At 38.3% G+C, this 18,474-nt stretch overlaps 1 protein-coding gene across 7 annotated transcripts in view; it reads left to right on the top strand.

Annotated features, from left to right (window-relative positions):
- CTNND2 (catenin delta 2) overlaps positions 1–18,474 on the top strand; it is a 690,230-nt gene that overhangs the window by 529,673 nt on the left and 142,083 nt on the right. For all 7 annotated transcript variants that reach the window (XM_087760877.1, XM_087760884.1, XM_087760869.1 and 4 more), the window contains one exon: positions 15,025–15,208. In XM_087760877.1, coding sequence (XP_087617003.1) covers positions 15,025–15,208 — 184 coding nt within the window. The remainder of the gene's footprint in view (positions 1–15,024; positions 15,209–18,474) is intronic.

Genomic DNA, 18,474 nt, shown 5'->3' with positions numbered 1-18,474 from the left:
TTCTTAGTTACAACACCTATCACCTCACACTAGTTAGGTGGGATTAATGGGGCAGAGATACTGGGTTACGTGAGCTCGGATGGTGCCTCCTGCAGCTCGACAGAATTACTGACAGATCTAATAAAGTGTAACCACGGCTTCAGATTCAACATACTTGTTTCTCTCTTGGTAATGTTGTCTGTGTCCTGGCTTCAGGGAACATTCTGCCTGTTTATCCTGAGTAGTCAGTGGCAAACTGCTAATGAACATCAGCAGTACACCTTAGCAGTCGCAGTGGCACTTCCATGCTGTCCGTCGACGGAACACGTAATGTCATTAGGTCATTTAAAGAAAAGCTACTAGGCTACAGTTTACATTCCTTACATTGCACAGTATGTTGTTAAATTTTTCTGAATTCCCACAGAAAGAAAGGATCTGTGTGCTAGCACGCCCTCAAACTGTTACTACGTAGAAGAGTAGGTACTGACCATCGATGGTAGGCAGTAACCAGCCTTTGTACGGGTAGACGTAGCTCCCAGGGATGGTGAGCATCAGGAGTGCTGGACATCTGTGAAAGGGGAGCAGAGCAAGATGGTGACCCTGAGGAATGGAATCAAAGTCAGTGGTATTTCACGAATTTTATTCCTGGGCCTGTTTTTGTATTGTTTTGTTTGTTTGTTTGTTTTTAGTAGCCAATACATCCCAGAAGGCCACTGCTTGCCTTGGCCAGGTTTTGTGCCTTTCACAATGCAAATCACTGGCCCTTGCTTTGAAAATGCAAACCTGGTAGCGGTAGTGTTCTGCAAAGCTCCTTTCCAAAGAAATTCTCGTAGTTACACCTCTCATCTTGCATCTCTTAGGAAACAGGCTGGAATTGTGCATCTGAATCAGTTCTCATTTGCTTTTTTGTAAAGTGTTGTAGTGTGACGGCTGCCCCAGTTAAATTCCTTCCCTATGTCCTTTCTGGGGAGGAAAAGCTCCTGCAGCAGCTGCCTCAGTAATGAAAAAAATGTGGCTTGGCAGTGGACACAAGGGAAGACAAAAGAAGTTCCTCCTGCTTCCCATCAGCCTTCCTGAGTTGAGGTGGCAGGAAGATAATTATTTCAGTAGTGCCACCATAGCCTGAAGGAAGTACAGAGAAATAATGGCAAATGGGTGTTTTAGGAGTAGACATAATACCTTGAGCCTTTCCATCTCATGTTCGTTGTGCATCCTGTCTGCCTAAAAGCTGATCTTGTTTTTTAGTTTCAGAGAGGGCACAAAGTTCCTGCCTTCGGAATTCATACGGGCTCTGTCATCGCCACCCCTAAATACTCCTCCAGCATTTGTCCTCAGAGCGCTTCTCTTAGGTGGGGAAGTGTCATTATCTCGGTTGTACAGATGGGGAGCTGAGGCTATCAAGTCTAAATGACCTGTCCAGAAATCTGGCAAGATGAAGGTGTGAATCACTCTGAGTAGGCACGTAGCTGCGAGGGAAGAAATATGGGCAGGAGAGGTTTTTAGCAGCTCAATTTGCCTGAAGAGTAGTGAAGCATTCATTGCCTGCCCCAAGTACCACGAAGCACATGCCTGCCAGAGCGAAAGTTATGATATTAGTTCCTTCCTCAAACATGCACATTTTTTTCCTTCTTGTTGCTTCTCTCTAAGGAGATTATAATTTCAATTTCCAGCTATCTCAAGACTGGTTTTGGAAGGGTATTTAAACCTGCAGACCAGCTTTCTATGCCAGCAGCTCCTTGCTTGTCAGGATTGCCTTCGGCACTGTTTGTGGCTGTGGCTTTTCCTCTTTTCCAGAGATTTCTTTCTGCCATAATCTCTCCAAAACAGAGTTATTCACTTCTTCCGTTATCTTGTCTTTCTCCTCCGTGGTAGCAGAGGACCCAGGCTAATATTGGAAAATCTTACCATGCTCAAATTTTTGGATTGGGCAAACTGAACCTTATTGCAAAGTGATACAGCGTCAAGGCTTTCTTACATGGAGCAAATGGTTTCGGTGCAGGCTCCCATGTAGAAGCCGTGAGGGAAGTTTGCTGCCTGGCTGTTATGAAATCAAATGGTGTTAATGCCCAGGAAATACTTCCTGAAACGTTGAAAGATTACTCTTCCAGAAACACTTCCACAATCACTGTTTTTTACAAGAAGATCCTGGATAAATTGAGGCATACCAATGAATATGTACATTTACACAGAAGAGCAGTACTCTTAGATAGAAATAGAGGTTTCAGCATGGCCTACAGCCTCTCGTAATTTCCAGAGAGTCAAGGAGAACCTGAATTACAGTATCTTGTTTCATGTAGGTCTCTAAATGAAAAGAAATCGGTAGAAGTTGGATGCACTGCACTTAATTTAGCCATCTTTTCACCCCAGCGCTGTGCTACTAGTTTTGACAGTAGCTTCTGTTAATGGGAAAAAATAAAAGCCTTCTATTTTAAAATAATTAAATTTTAACACTTTCCTAATAAATATAAATAGACAAGAACACAGTACAAAATTAGCACAGATTCTGCGGATGGTAGAAAAAAATGTTTTCACTTGTTAATAATGACAACGAGTGGTGGATTTGTCACTCCCTTTCCTGAGTTGAAGTTAATTACGAACCCTTCCACAAAATTCAATTTTAGCATTCCTTCTATTTGTTTTACTATCAGGAAAAAGAAGTTACATGAAAAATGTGAAGTGTTAGCAAGGATAACACAGAAATCTCGTTGATGCCTTGTGGAGAAGGTGAGGTCAAGCAGCTGTTGCTAGATTCAGTCTACGCTGGCTCCCTGTTCCATCAGCTCCATCTGATAACTGGGTACCTGTCTCAGACAAAATGAATTAAACTGTTCTTCTCATTTTGACAAACCAAATCCATCACAACTAGAAACACAGTTCCTGCCTATGAACAATAAGCTAGCTGAATTACAAACAACTCTGTTTAAAGAGGCCCTTGCTATGACTGTATCGCCCATTTTCAAACTGTATATACCATATTTGCTTGAAAGGTAAAAGTGGATGATCCACTTTTAGAAAGCACACAATGATAAAGAAATATAGCTATAAATAATGACAGGAGAAATTGTTTTTTCCTGTGCTGGCAACCAGCCCGCTGCTTATTCTGGCTGACATTAAGGTGTCAGAGATTTAACTATTGTCTACTGAAAATATATAAATTATGAAAATTACCACATTTTACCCCCCCCCCAAAAAAAAGTAAAAAAGCATAAACTAACACTATACATATATATGTAGATAGACATAGACTCTCTATATTTCATTGACATTTTTATTCAATGAATCAAAAAGCATATATTCCATTCCTGCAAAAAATTATAAGACGTTTTGTACATAATGTTCCTTTCAAAGAAGCACTAGTTGTCCAAGTGGATTTGGCCCATGGTTGGGTTGGACAGGAAACATTTTTCATTTACTTCCCCGATTTTGGATTGCAATATTCATTAGTGTTGCCTTTAATTTCAGCTGTGGCCAGTTTGTGTTTTGGCTTGGTTGATCCTCTGTTGTCACCCCATGTTATGCAACATTATTATGTAGTTGTTTTACATTTCTGTGCCATTTTTAGTAGATGACACATGTTTATAATGAGGTATTTATAACCTTATTGATAGTCTGTCAGTGTTACTGAAAGCAATTATATGTTGTCCTCCTTATATCTATCTGGTTTGAGGTAACCGCTGCAGTTTAACCTCCTTTTGATTGCATACTGCTTATTAGTATGTGCATAAATTGTTGGCAGGTTGGTCAATACACTCCAGAAGGTCCCTTTGAGCCCTGCATGTGTCTTTGCTAATCAGTGTAATTGCAAGTTAGTGAGCCTGCAGTGATGTGTAAAGCAGGTTTAAGGGAGTATTCTCTTTAAATAGACCGTTTGGCTTACTTCACTGGAAGGTTTATTATGATTTTATTTTTTTTATGTAACTCTGGCCAGTTCTTTAGAATTTTTAACTTCCTAGTACAGTGGCAATTCTTCTGTTGGGGGCTCCCAAAGTCAAAATCACACGCCTGTAGTTGTTTCCTATTTGTGATGTTATTTTCTAATTGGACTTTGTAAGGTATTACACTTGTGATTTTTTGTATAGTAAACCATATTTAACAATATTATGGCAAAGGGCTGACTATTTAGTACTTAGGATCTTGAAGCAGTTTATCAGTTTAATAATTTTCTGCAAAAGTGCCCTTGACATTAGCTTAGTTACTGGAGTGTGTAAACACAGATGTGAAATTTTATTGTGATATAAACTTTTCATCTAGAGGTGGCAAGTATTTGTAGCCCTGTTGCTCTTTGGAAATTTGATTTGAAAATGAGTAAAGGCTGTTTTATCCCACTCTGAGGTGACTTTCCCACAGACTTAAGTAAAGAAGAATCAAACTCTTCCATGAGTTTCTTCATTCTTATAGCATTTCACCTTGATGTAATTCTTAAAATCTCTATTATATCCCTTTTTTTGCAGGTTTATATTAGATGTCGTGCCAGTGTTGATCATATTAAATGTCCCATTTCTTAAATCATATTCAAGTTTTTTAATGGACCAGTGCAAGTATAAGGAAGCCTGGCCAGTGAAAGGCCTAATTAATTAGCAGCTTTTGATATTTAGTATAAAAAGATAGGAAGATAATGTGTAAAGTGGGTTGCTTTTGGAACCAAAGAGAGGATTTCGGCATTACATTAACTGAAAATTAGATAATAAAGACACAATATGTTTTAGGTTCAGATACGTCTCCTGGATATCACAAACTTTTCAAACAGACAATGTGAAAAGCCATCTATGTGCTTAAATTGTCGTGATGGCATAACCACGGTAATACTGCTGCTACAAGGTTGACGTGAATTTGGTTCAATATGTGCTTAGCTAAGAGAATAAGACTGCCAAATATCATTTGGGGCTCATAACTCTGTGTAGTTAAAGGAAATGGAGTTATGGGATAAATGCAGACAGTATACAAATGCCTCTTCAGATGCAGCTCTGTGAATTAGCTTCTCCTCCGCCTGCAACATTCAATCACTATGTCCTGTCAAGTCAAGGAAATTGAAAGGTTGAGTCTGGAGATAGATAACTGCTAGCACAAAACATAGCTTTCAGAAGTGCTTGTTTTGATTTTGGTAAGAAAAGATGTTCATTCATTTCTTCCTTAGTTTCTCCTCTGCAGATAAGCAAATTCCCTGTAATAACTTTTAAATGAAGTGCTCGAGGAGCTTACCAAGCACAGAGGCAGGTGACATACAGATTTTAAGCTTAATTATTTTTTAAATAACAGATTTAGGATAAAATTCGCAATTTTCAAATTACTTCCTTAGGCACTAAAATTTGCTTGCATGTTGTAAATGTTTTTCATTCAAAAAGGAGATCTGAAGGGTACTATCTCTAATAAATCTTTCCTACTCTTTCTTTAAATGGATGTAATTGTAAGTACAATATCCTACCACAATCAATTTTAAAAGTTTATTAAATCTTTTTTACTAATTTAGTTCTAATTAGGTGTTTTAAATAAGAGTTGTTTTCAACATTAATAAAATTATTTATGTGCTGAAAATTCATATCTGTTTACTCTGGATCGAAGCCAATGGCTGAATGAAGAATTACATATTATAGTTTCTTCAGTATTTCTTTCTTAAAGTACAAAAGCCTTGTAAGTTCCCAAAAGTTACAGAATAGTTTGACTCCCTCCCATTGCTTGAGATACTTTTAATCAAGGTATTCTTCAGCCTCTGCCCTGGGTTTTGTGAGCCAGTGAGAATTCTGTATAAGTTGCCAAACTCTGTCAAATCTCCTGCAAGTCTCAGGTTGCAGTAAAAACATATATTTCATCTCACAGCTCAAACTTTGCATAGAATAGTTTATGGTTCCTTGCTGTTACATTTAAAATCTTATTATGGGGAAAAGGGAAGCCAAGGATTTGTTGCATGCATAAAGCCTACTCATTACTGCTACCTTGACAAAATTCTGCTTATGCCACACGATTAGGCAAAGCTAAGCAAAAGCAAAACAAATGAAGGCACTCGGTCTGCTGAACTGGTTGTTAGAGTTGATCCATCGAAAGGTCCAAGTGCCCCAACACAACTTCAAGCAACTCAACTTCGGAGGTCTCACCAAGGTAGCACAAATCCTCTGGCCTGTTACTAGCAATGGCAATAGCATGGCTAGCAGGCTGCAGAGCTACTCCGCTTTTCCACCCCGGTGATCAGTTACTTTCAGGTTTTACAGAGTCTTCAAAAATCGCTATTGCATCATCATGATTTTAAGAAAATACTTAAAATATCTATTTGTAATTCTCCAGACTAATGAGCTGGCATTTCACAGCCAGTGTTTGTGGCACAGCCGTGTAAGGAGGAACACCATTGTACTTTATGGTATGATTCTACAGTATGACAAAGTTTAAATTTTATATTTTAGCATCACCTACAGAAAACATTGTCATCATTTCTAGAAATGCGGAAGTGATTTCCAAACAAATTCAGAGCAGGAATTAATTGGCATTTTATGAAGTCTTTCTGTGAACGCATTGTGCAGTCACTTACTGCGACGCCAAATCTTTGTAGCCGTATTCCCTGCAAACAGAGAAGGTGAAAGGCTGTAGAGCTTACACCCGTAAGTTGTTGGGAAGCTGATTTCCAACCTATAGGCTACGACATCTTCAAAATATTCCAGGGCCATTCAAAACACATCGTATTTATAGCTCATATGTAACAGCAAATCTAAAAGTAATTTAATAGATTGTGTAATTTTGCTTCAGAAATGATGCTGTCTTATCACATAACACTTATGCAAACAATGTTGACAGTTCAATGGTATCATTTTATACAAAATGTATTACAATTTACTGTCTAATTATAAAACCGTCTTTTCCCCCTTTCTCAATGTGCTCTGAAAATGGGAAAACCCACTGATAGGATTTGTTGTATTCATGTAGAGTCATTCTCAACTTTTTTATGAATTATCGGATTAACTACTTCACCTCCTGCTGCTCCCAGTCAGATAAGGAGAGGTTTTAAAATAGATGCCTTCTAAAATCTTCTGCCCTGCTTTCTTAGCAACGGGCTGGGGCACTGATTTATTCTGCAAGTTGTTGCATTCAAAGTATTGTTACAGCTAAAAGGGAGCGTACTGATAAAACAGCAATACAAAACCTTCCTCAGGCCGGCAGCACCTGTTCCCCTGGAGGTGACGGGGGAAGAGCCAGAACAAGTCAGCGGGGTGCCAAGGTCTCGGCTGGGAGCCGTGCGATGCCTCTGGCAGGGGAGTCCCTCTCTCTTCGGGGTCTGCTTGGGGCTGGTTTCATCAATTTTCCCATCACAGCCTGCCGCCTCCTCCTTGCTTCCCAGGCAAATTGCCATTCACTTGTCCGGAATTTACCACGCTCAGTCTCAGTGCAAAAACCAAGGTGGTCCCTTTTTGCTCGCCTTTTCTCTCTGGAGCTGGGATCACTCCCATGTCTGAACCACATCAGCTTCCAAGTCTAAATGGGAAATAACTATTTTTCCCGTGTACAATCAGCGAGATGCATCTACTATGGAAAATTCATTCAAATTGCTTTGATTCATATGGCAATGAAACCCATTTCATAATTTGCTTGTTAATATACTACATACATGATTTTAGTTTTTATTTTTTTTACTTTGGTCAAATCTAAGCTTAAGAGGAAATATCAAACAAGCCAATCTGGAGTGAGAAATAGAGGACATCTGTAGCAGCATATGGCCTGACATAACAGCTGCATTGAACTTTCTCAGCAAGTAGTAATCCTTTGGAAAAATTCAACTCAGCATGTAATTTTGATGCCCCTGCCTGAATGATGGGAGTATTAAAACACTTGCAGTTTAAAACCACTCTGTAGTTTGAAATGTTTGCCATTTGCAACACAGAATATTTAAATTTTCTTTTGAAAATAGTTTTTGTTTTGACACAGATCTGAATATTTCACTTTTTTTTTTTTTTACAAAATGAAAGTTTGAGGATATGCTGAAACATTTTCTTTTTGTGATGAAATTAATTTTCTTCATGGTGACTGCTAATTTTATTTTTATGTTCAGAGGCCAGCCACACACCCCTTCCTCCCCCCAATAGTCCTGTTTTCAGTGCTGTCTTTATCTTATATAAAAATTTTAAGATTTGGCTAGTAAACAAATGTTTCTTTTCTTTTTTTTTTTCTTTTCCTTTTAGTAAGCATACACTGAGCCTTTTACTTTGCATGTAGATGTGACTTTATAGATAGGTCTAACTTCCTAATTGGTTCTTATGAGAAAGGAGTTTGGTACTTAGAGCTGTAACTTGATATTCAGTTTTAAGTATAACATTTTTGTTCTCTGTGCTAGTGTCTGTTACCAAACATATATTTTGATTTTGGTGCTATAAAGAATTCTTCAGTAAAATGTGTAAGTATTGAACAAAAAAAATCTTTCCTTTCTTATATGCCTCCTTGTTTGATTTCCTTGTTTTCTAATGAGGTATTTCATTGGGAATGGTATTGCTGTTAGTCATGTGTTAGGATGAAATTTTGTTTGAAAACAGTTGACTTATTTTTTCCTGTGTTTCTCTCACTTAGAATTAATTGCTTTTTGTTTGGCTTCTGTGTTTTATGGGACCAGTTTAATTTCATCAGTTAGGAAGACAAGTTAAGCAGGAACCGCTGGTATTTCCACGGCAACTTAATTCAGCTCTTCTAGTAATTCCTCTACTGCCTAACATTAAAGCTAATGCCTGTCTAACATTCTTATCTGACAGTTTTTCCCTTCCACAGTTATACGTTAGTTTAAAGTGTACAGCAGAGAGAGAGCAGCAACGTTAGGTCAAAATTCAGTCCTGTGAGAAGAATACAGACTTTTTCAGTTAATGCAATAGCATTTGGACAGGATTTGTTTGCAAGCAATATTAAAATCCGTCCCTCCTTTTTGTTTTAATAAAATCCTAGATGTAATCTTGGAATGAAAAGAGCAGTAATTGAGAAAGAAAGAGTTAGCTTTTCAGAGGAAATGCTTACATTACTTCTATTATATGTAGTCATGTACTTATATGTAGTCAAGACCGAGCTGTGTTTGTAATTAAAAAAAACACCACAATTATCTTTACTCTCTTTTTGCTTTGTAAGGCTATGAGTGGCTGCAAAGGGTAAAAAAGTCATCTGGCTGCAGCTTTGCTTGCTGTTCCTTAGACTCCTGCCTGCTTATGACTTTCACTGAAACCCAGTCTTTCTCAATTTGCACTTTTCCTGCGTCGTCTTATACATAGATAGAAAACCACCTCTGTGCATGTAAATAAGTGAATTGCAGGAAGGTGCGCATAGGTATTCATGCAGTAACCAGATAAAAAATTATTTCAAGAAAATGGGTGAAACTTCCTCCTCTGTTATGCCAATTTTAAACTAATTTTTAAAGTGTGCTTTTAAGGAGCTGTCTTATGAGCTGTGAATTGTTCAGGTGCCAGAATTCAAATCAGCCACTTTTTGTTTCCTGCAGAAAGTCTGTTACTGAGTCCAATTCCTCACCTCGACTGTTGAGCTAGCTGTGAACCCTTCTTGCACTTAGCGTTAAGAAATGCTGTTGCGGTTGGTATTCAGCATCTTCTAAGCATGTCAGTTAAGCTTTCCTGAAGTTGTGGGGTGGCCTCTGGGCTTCTTAAACACCAGTTGCATTTAAGTGGATGTACATTTTTCAGCCAGATAAATGATTTCATCTCTGCCCCTGCCCTGAACTCAGCAGAACTGATGCAGTACGTCAGGAGCCCACACCCTGCTGCCACGGAGCGGATCCAGCTCTGCGGAGCAGCGTTGGGATTACAGGGGGCTCCCAGTGTCAAAGCTATATTAAAAGCCAGCAAATGACTTCTAGCGCTTGAGAGCTTGGGGTAGAAGATGTTTTTCCTAAGGAGTCCAGCAAAAGATCCCTTGTGCTTGGCTTCTGTGCAGGGTGTTTAGCGCTCGGATTTCAATCTTAATTGTCATGTTTATGAGGGAAGCTCCCTGTAGTACCCGTGTGCCTTCAGCATATAAACAAAAAAGCCTGCCAAAGCCGTGTTCGCTCTTACTGGGATGCAGGGTCTTCCAGCTCTACCAAATGGCACTCTGCATCAGTCCATGACCAAACTGTCAAATTAAGATGGAAAAGAAAAACCTAGATGAGTTGGAAGACTTTTAGATTTTTATTTTTAACAAAGAATATTAAACAAGCAAAATCTTAGTATAAATTTAAGGCTGACTTAAACATACCAAATTGAGAAGAATCAAAGTCTTGTTTCTCCCAATAGTATTTGTTTACTTACAGTCTTTTACCCTGTAATTTATTTGGCAAAGTACATTTTTTGCAGCACAATAAAAAAATAAAATACATAGCGGCAGTGTGACAGGGGCAATGCTTTTTGGAAAAGCTGACTTTTCCTGTTTCTTGGTTTCCATTTATATTTGTGGTCTAAGTTGTTCTAAGGGGCTTGTTTATATGTATAAAAGTCATAATTTGAGGTAGCATTAAATCATGCACCAAATAATTGTTTAGACTTTCCTGATTTTGCACATGCTCTCTTGCTAGGGCAATATTTTTTTGCATGGAAGTGTATGATCTATATTTTCTTTACTTTGAATGGAATAAGGATAGCATGTGGCTCATCAAGTGTTTAGCTATATCTGACTATAGGTATACATATGTGAGTACCAGTTCTAAGTAAAACACTAGCTAAAGAATGCATTGAAGAGTTTAATCAGGATGAGTCTGAGCTCCAGCCTGATTCAGAGTTGATGGTTTTTTGGCTCAGACTGCTCCATTAAATTAAGTGTTTTAAATTTTTAAGATATTTTGCTTTGCTTCTTTAGGGTAAGTGATGTGGTATCTATTGCAATAGCTGAAATTAATTTATGTAAAAAAGAGTGCTGTTTCTAAGCTGAAAGTATGGTGGATAAGTTCTGTCTGCTAAGCAGCAGTAAAATCTCATCAGCCTGGACTGTGCTTTTAAAAGGGTTGGTCTTGTCTTCAGTCTTCGGGACTTCGGATAAGAGAAAGATAAATCAAAGTTTTCCTGGTTCTCTGTTCTCTCAGTTCCCTCTTCTAGTGGCAACAAACTTAAATGGCCTTAAGTAAGATCTATGTGTAGTTTTCATTATAAACTATATCTGTAGAGTTATGTCTTTGAAAAGGTTGATTATAACCTTTTTCAAAATATATAACCAGCTTTTAAAATTTATTTGTTGTTATTTGTGAAAGGCCTTCTTAGAAAAGATGATTTACATTTTGTGCATTAAATAACCTGTTGAACATAGTAGATGCATGTCCTTCGATAAGCTACCTCAGAAGATGTAACTTGGTACAGCAAGATCTCCATAGCAAGCATTCCCGTAGACTCCTCTAAGAGTCCTTCATCTGATGTGTGCAAGACTAGTACTTGGTACTCAGGCTCAAAATCCATCTTCCAACTGGAACCAGCTGAATGCTTTCAGTACCAGTTTCTCCTTAGTTTTAAACTGAAAATGAGATTGCAAGATACTTCTTCCATGCGCTTCAGTTCGTTATATGTAAGGGTGAAATACTTCAACTGCAAATAGACGTGATCAGTCTTGTGTAGCTATTTTTCTCTTTCTACGTAGCATCTAACACAACCTAAATTGATCTGGAAATGGGGAGACAAAACACCTACTCTGAAGGCACCACAACCTTAAAAGCCAGGAGGAAATAAGATACTGTGAATGCAAGTGATTGAGTAGGAGAATGTTCAACACTGATGTGATCAGTTCCTTATTTCCCCTTCTCTCCCAAGAGTCAGTCTACGGATGCTAAACTGTTGAGTTGGACTATTGAGCTGTTGGATTAACAGCTCTCTTCCAATCCATATACAGCGGGATGAGTCCCACTATTCGTGATGAATCACTGGTATGCCGAGCCCGGTCCCTCCGTCCCTGTGGGCGGCTGATGACACACAAATGATTTAGGGGGCGGTCGAGGCACCTCTTGAGGTGATTCCAGAGTTGCTTATTGTGCTCAGAAACCCAGTTCAGTCGGGGCTTTCGGAGTAAGGTGGCAAATGATCTCAGTGACCAGCTCCATGCTGTAGTCTTAAAGTGCATGTAATGTATATATGCCAGAAAAATACATTCACAGTCATATGGAGATGAGGTAGCTCCATAATGGAAGGTGCCTCAGGTAAAAGATTTATTTTTTATCACTTCCCTTTCCAAAGTCAAGGGAATGGATTATCTTCTTAGACCCCATGTAAATCTAGCTCCAGGTTGTCCTCAGCAAAAGTAATGGGAAGTGAATTGACAGTGCCCTTTCATAATTACAAATCCTTAATTAAGAAAGGGTACAGGGAGGCACTTAAAATGCCAGCCTCAGCAAGTAGCAGACTCCACTGCTTGTGAGAATAAATTATAACTTGTCAGAATAAAATTGTTTCTTTCATTAATGTGGTTGGTAGTATTCAAAGACTTAAAGTTAGATAAAAGTCATTGTTCTAGGGTAGAAGAAGATTATCGTACTCCTTAAAAATGTGTGCGAGGTGCAAAAACTTTGAAGACGGTGTCAGGCTTACTGGGCAATGCCGTTCTGCTTGATTCTGCCTTGACTTACAAACATTTTAGGAGAAGGCAGAACAGGTACTTTAGTCTGGTGATGCATTCATTCTCTGATTGTGAAGGTTTCATTTCCAGTTAGTGAAACCAGACCCCACTTTTTGGCTCCTGGGTGAATATGTAGGTTTTTATTTGGATTTGGAGCTCGCCTGTTACTATGGCAGTTTATTGAACAAAAGCTCGTATGCAGTGTCAAGTGGATTTTAAACAGAGAAAAAGGGCTTAAAGAATATTTCTGGGCATCTTAACTGTTGCTGAATACCAACTTACCATGATGTTTATGTGAATTTACTTTTAACTAGCAAGAACCTAGAGTGAATAGAAAATAGAGTATACATACACATTGGTAAGCATTTTGCTAGACAGGGCTTTTACGTTTGCTTCTTTTGTTTTTTTTTTCTGCTTTTCCAGTTTATGACTGGTTCTTGAAGCCCAAAGTACTGTTTTGTTGCCATCAAAGCACTCTTTTCTGCTTCATTTCCAAAATAAGAGTTGTTCTCAAAAAAGCCACACATTGTCTTGTGTAAGAACTAAATCGGACCTTGAAGAAGGAAAGATTTGCATCCTGATTCTCTGCTTCTATAACATGCACATCATTTACACCTGTCTAGATAAATGTAAAAAAAAGGGAACCATGTTGGTTTTTGTACTGACTAAAACCAGCAAAATACTAGATATTTCAGCAATAGTAGATGTGCCAATAAAGCTTAACGAGAACAGGTCATAGAGAAGTGAGTATAAATATCTTTATGAAGGTCTTTATTCCTTTAAATACAGTATTACTTTTCATAAAGGCATTCAGAACAGAATTCAAACAAAGAGTCTTTTCCCCTTAAAGCAGCAATTCTTAAAAAATGAACAGTATTCTTATTTCTGCTGGTTTGGGTTTTTTTTTGGTCTGTAGCTAAAGTCTGTCAGTTTCTGCCTGTTTACCACATACAGATTATTTTAAGGTGGGGTTTTTCTATTGGTATGCTAAGCAAAATTTTTATATTAAACTGCGTAACTGTCTTTGCATGCAGTTCCATATAAAATAATTAAAACATGAAATTGTGTAACTGAAACAGTCTCCCCATAGAGGTAATAAATTTTAAAGAGAAACCAAAAAATGTAGGTTGATTCCTGTTAATTACACCTCTTCTTCAAAACACAGAATGCTAAAGAAAGCCTTGAGCAAGCGGTGTTCTTGCTGCTTATATTTATAAATGTCTGAGTCTACATTCATAAGGTCTTTAGCAGTTTCCTCCCACCACCTTTGGCTTTTGATAGTGTAATGTTCATATTTGTAACTTCATGTCTACGATGATGATAACCTTTCTCTGTGTTGGTTCAAGACTTGATAGCCATAAAGGCAAAACTGAATTTCCCCCCCCAAGGTTAGATGTGGGGCCAGGCTGCTGTCACTACAGGAAAGAGAGTAAGAAGGAGTAAGGTTGGACTCCAGAGAATAGGACGTATGTTGGGAGGAGGAGAGGGAGGAAGAGGCAGGACATAGGGCAAAAATAAAAACCACTACTTCTGCAGAGCAACGTATTGCCCTACAGCGTCCCCCCACAGCAGTAGCTGCCCAGCAGCAGCAGGCTCTTGGCACAGCACAAAAATCGAATGTGCTTTTCCAGCAAATATATACAAGGGAATGAAAAGCAGGGTCTCTTTTGCCCCCAACAATTTCTTGCCTGCTTTCTGTGTGGCACATCTGCAGTGGCCCTGATCCTTGCGGCTGTGCTCAGAAAGCTTTGGCTCTTGATTGCTCTTCCTTTTCTTTGGCACATTATGAATTTTAACAGAAGGGTGTTTTTTTTTTAATTCCAGTAAATCTCCTTGTGAGTTGCCGCATTAAGCTTGTTGTTTCTGTGAAAAAACACTAGTATTCTGTAACTTCGTATAGTAAAATATTTACAAAATAAAAAAATGGCTTGTTGAAGGCCAGGTTAGTACCATGCTACTGTATCAGGTTGTGAAGGAAGTCTTTGTGCTTGTAGTGCCAGCGAGCCTAGACTGTACATTCTCTTTCATTACACTGAAGATGACAGAAAGAGTTGGGTGTTTGTTCTCTCAGTGCGTATCTATCAACGGTGATAGTCTTAGTGTAAATCAGAACCTATTTTCTGCTCTTGGTTTTTATTAATTTTATTTAGAAGGCAGAAATCTGAAGTCCAGGCCCTAAAAAAATACATGTAATACTCTGTCATTCCACATGTGGTTCACAGCCTAAATGGGCCTAGATCATAACCAGCTGCTCAGTTTTTAGGCTTAGCTTTGAGGAATTTTCAGTGTTGCTGTGACTACTTGTGTATTCAAAGCTGTACTCCCACTTTAAAAGTCTGCAGGTTTCATTCAGCCCCGTTTACAATGTAGTCTTATTTTTTTTTCTTGACAGAAACAGCTTTATGAAGCACACCAATGCTGTGAAATGTTTTGATGTTTTTTTTTAAAAAGGAAAGCTATTCAATTTTTTTTGCAGAAGTGTTAATTATTAGTCATTTGCCTTTTTTATAGGAGTTCTCTGGAATCTGTCCTCCTGTGATGCACTGAAAATGCCAATCATCCAGGATGCCCTCGCAGTGTTGACCAATGCAGTGATCATCCCTCACTCTGGATGGGAAAACTCTCCGCTCCAGGATGATCATAAAATACAACTCCATTCATCACAGGTGCTGCGCAATGCCACTGGGTGCCTAAGGTGAGTACTGCAAAACATTTGCTTTGCCTTAATCCTCTTGCTTTGGCTTGAATTGTTATTTCTCATTCTTAGGCATCTGTAAAGTAAATAATTGGTTTGTGTGTCAGCAAAGACAGTGACTTTCAGTGCTGTAAACTTAAAGCTGGAAATTAATTAGAAAACAAGCTTCAGGCCATTCAAAAAACAATCTCTAGAAGTGCTGCTGTGGGTTTTCCATTTTTCTTTTCTTAGCAGCTCTGACCAATTTTCTCATCCAAGCTTGTATATTACAGATGTTTTTCTCCTTGTAGATTTGTCCCATTTCCCCAGGTGCTTAAGTGAAGTCAATATGTTCTCACCATTACACCCAATTTAATCAGCACAAAAAGTAATGGAGATGCTCAAAAAAGTAACATGCCTTACGGGTTCCAGATGCCATTGCTGGAGTTATGATAAATACGTAAATTTTTTCTGCTCTGCGAAGATGAGAAATGGATTTCAATAAGAGACTAAGCAATTTAACATTGTGCAACTGGAATACTTAAACAGATCCTTAACAAGTATGGTATTTATTTATATTTATATTTGTATGCCAAACTTGTACATGCAACACCAAGGTGCATGTATATGAATATGTGCAACATGATCTGTCCGTTCCTAAAAATCACTGTAGATGTGAGAATGAAAATAGGATGAGTAAGAAGACTTTCAGTTCTGACAAAGCCTTACAAAAGGGTTGAGTCATAGCAATTTTTGAATTCTAATCCATATCATTTTGTTGAAATGTTTTAACATATTAGGCAAGTTCTTTTAAGCGTTGTTTTTTTTTTCTCCTTGTATATTGGAGATTCTGTAATCTATCTGAGAGACATGAAAATCAATTAGTTAATATTTTTGCATACATCACAGAAAAATTGTTAAGTGAACAGCATGTATCAGTAATACAATCTATGTTGTATGCTGCGTTCAAAGCAGATATCCATCAAAGAGCGAAATAAAAAAAATATTGATTAGGAGGCAAAGTAAAATAGCAGTATCTTTTACATATCTGTAGCAAGCACCATTTTCTCTTTGTGCTGTTTCATCAAATGAAATGTCTCCCTTTCAGAAGTAATATCTGAAAAGTTTAACGGAAAAAGTGATAATTATTGACAGTTTATATGTAATCAGAAGAGAATGAAATATAGAAGGTAATAACTTCCATATTGCAAATATACTTATATTGGACTTAAATGCAAGTATGTATATGTGAATACCAGCTATGTTGGGATATGTGACTGAAGCTAGGTATTTCTATCCTAGTTGTATTGACTTTGAAAAGAGTTTGGTAGTATAATTGTGTTGCGTTACGTTCAAATCACTAGAAAAAAAGTTGCTCAAATCATTGTGACAGAAGTCATTGCATGAAGACATGTACCGTGTTACTCTTTTCACACTTCCGATGTTTAATCTGTCTCTGTTAAAAAGCTGCCACTGAAAGAAGTGTCCGTTATTAATTTGGGGCTTCACGGTGCCCCTTACCTGAAAGGGCATGTTCAGTGTTGGTCTCCCCACACCATAAGCTCTATCATCCTGTTAATGTTTCCCAGCTGCTTCTCAGGGACTGATGTCCATCCCTGATCCTGCAAACCTCAGTTCATCCTACCTCATAGTTGATGGATTCGTTGCACATTGGTCTTGAAATCTTTCTTCTTTTTTTTTTTTTTCATGAGTGTATGTGCACGCCCATTTGCAAACTGATGTGAGCTTACTGTAGCCTGCACTCTGGGGCAGCCTGAGGACATGTGGCCACATGAGAATGGTACGTTGCCTGATCTAATACACACTGCTTTGCAGCAAGGCTTACTACCAAGTGCTTGATGGTACGCTGTCATAGCAGAATGGCTTCTGGTCAGCTCGTGCAAAATAAGCTCATATCTGCCTGCAAAAGACTGTGCATACTATAACTCTTGAATCCTTCCCAGGTAGCTGTAATAATTCGAATGGCTGTCCTGAGCAGGTTGGTCTTCCTTCTAAATCCAGGCCCTTCAACCATAGTATGGCTTTTTAATATCTTTCTGATCTCAAACCCTCCTTATTTCCCAGATGCATCTTTCTCTCCTCTCTAACTGCTTCAGGTATTTATTTGGCCTTCATCCATCTTCTTTAGATAATTTCACCCCACTTAGTCTGCGTGGATGCTCTTTGGCAGAGCCAGAACATTTGGAGAGGGTTGAACTTAACTTTTGCTTCACACCAGCGGGAGCTTTCTTGTTTACCTTTCCTCAGTCGCTGTTGAAAATCTCTCTCTCCCATCAAAATGTAAAGTTTGAGTTTATGCAAGAAAGAAAAGTGTAAGTTGACCTCTGAAACGGTGACTGGATTCTTGTGTTGTATTCAGCTAAGATAATGGGGCTGTAGGATGGAGGAAACAGTGAATGTCAGAAAGAAAAGATTAGAAAGCTCTGTGTTTTACTGGAGGTGACTGGAGTAGCACATGCTCTCTGCAGGTAGAACCTTAGCTAGCGTTCCTCAAATACCCACCACCCCCAAGGAACTGATCAGCTCTCACACTCTCCAGTTGTGACTAGTTACAAGCCTTGTATTTCCATTTCAAGATCTTACTGGACAGGAAGGTAATGAAAAGCAAGAAGGTGTAATGGCATTGCTGGATGAGACATTGCTGTGCTTACCTGGTAAATGGAAAGTCCATTGCCATCTTCCATGGGAGAATTTCTTCTAAGACTCTGGTTTGGTTGTCCTCCGCCGTTTTCTTTTTCTCTTTTTGTTTGAGTTATTTTGAAGTTGTTTTGAAGGGACACGGGTCAGTATCAGTTGCCTCAGGATTATCAGTGACGGTACTCAGTATCATAGGAAAAGTAGTGGTCTTCAGAATACCTGACAAATGTTTCTAAATCTCTAATGTTGACAGGTTTTAGAGACATCAGGTTGTCTTACCTAAGGTTTAATGCTAACAAATATGCCAGGAGTCTTCTTTTTTTTTTCAGTCTTCTGTGCCTTTGACTTTTTAATGCATTCACTGTTGAAAGCTTTAAATAATGTCTGATAGGTTCTGTAATACAATCCATCCCATATAGAATGCTAACAAATAGTTTACACGGGCCATTATGTAGGAATAGTCAGATCTTTTTTTTGTGTTTTTCACTACAGTATATGAATTATTATTCTTTCTGCTTATCTTCCTTTTTCTCAATTTCTTGATGAGAGTTTCTCATGCTTTTTCAATTTAGAAGTCGCTTATTAACTACAATTTTTAGTACTCTTTTCTGTTTATTCATTATCATTCT

This window comes from Nipponia nippon, unplaced genomic scaffold (genome assembly GCF_047370975.1).
Source record: "Nipponia nippon isolate SJK-2023a ecotype South Korea unplaced genomic scaffold, ASM4737097v1 scaffold_1, whole genome shotgun sequence".
In the NCBI taxonomy this organism is placed as follows: Eukaryota; Metazoa; Chordata; class Aves; order Pelecaniformes; family Threskiornithidae; genus Nipponia; species Nipponia nippon.
The sequence above is the reverse complement of the archived record's forward strand: the minus strand, read 5'-3'. Positions and strand labels throughout refer to the sequence as shown.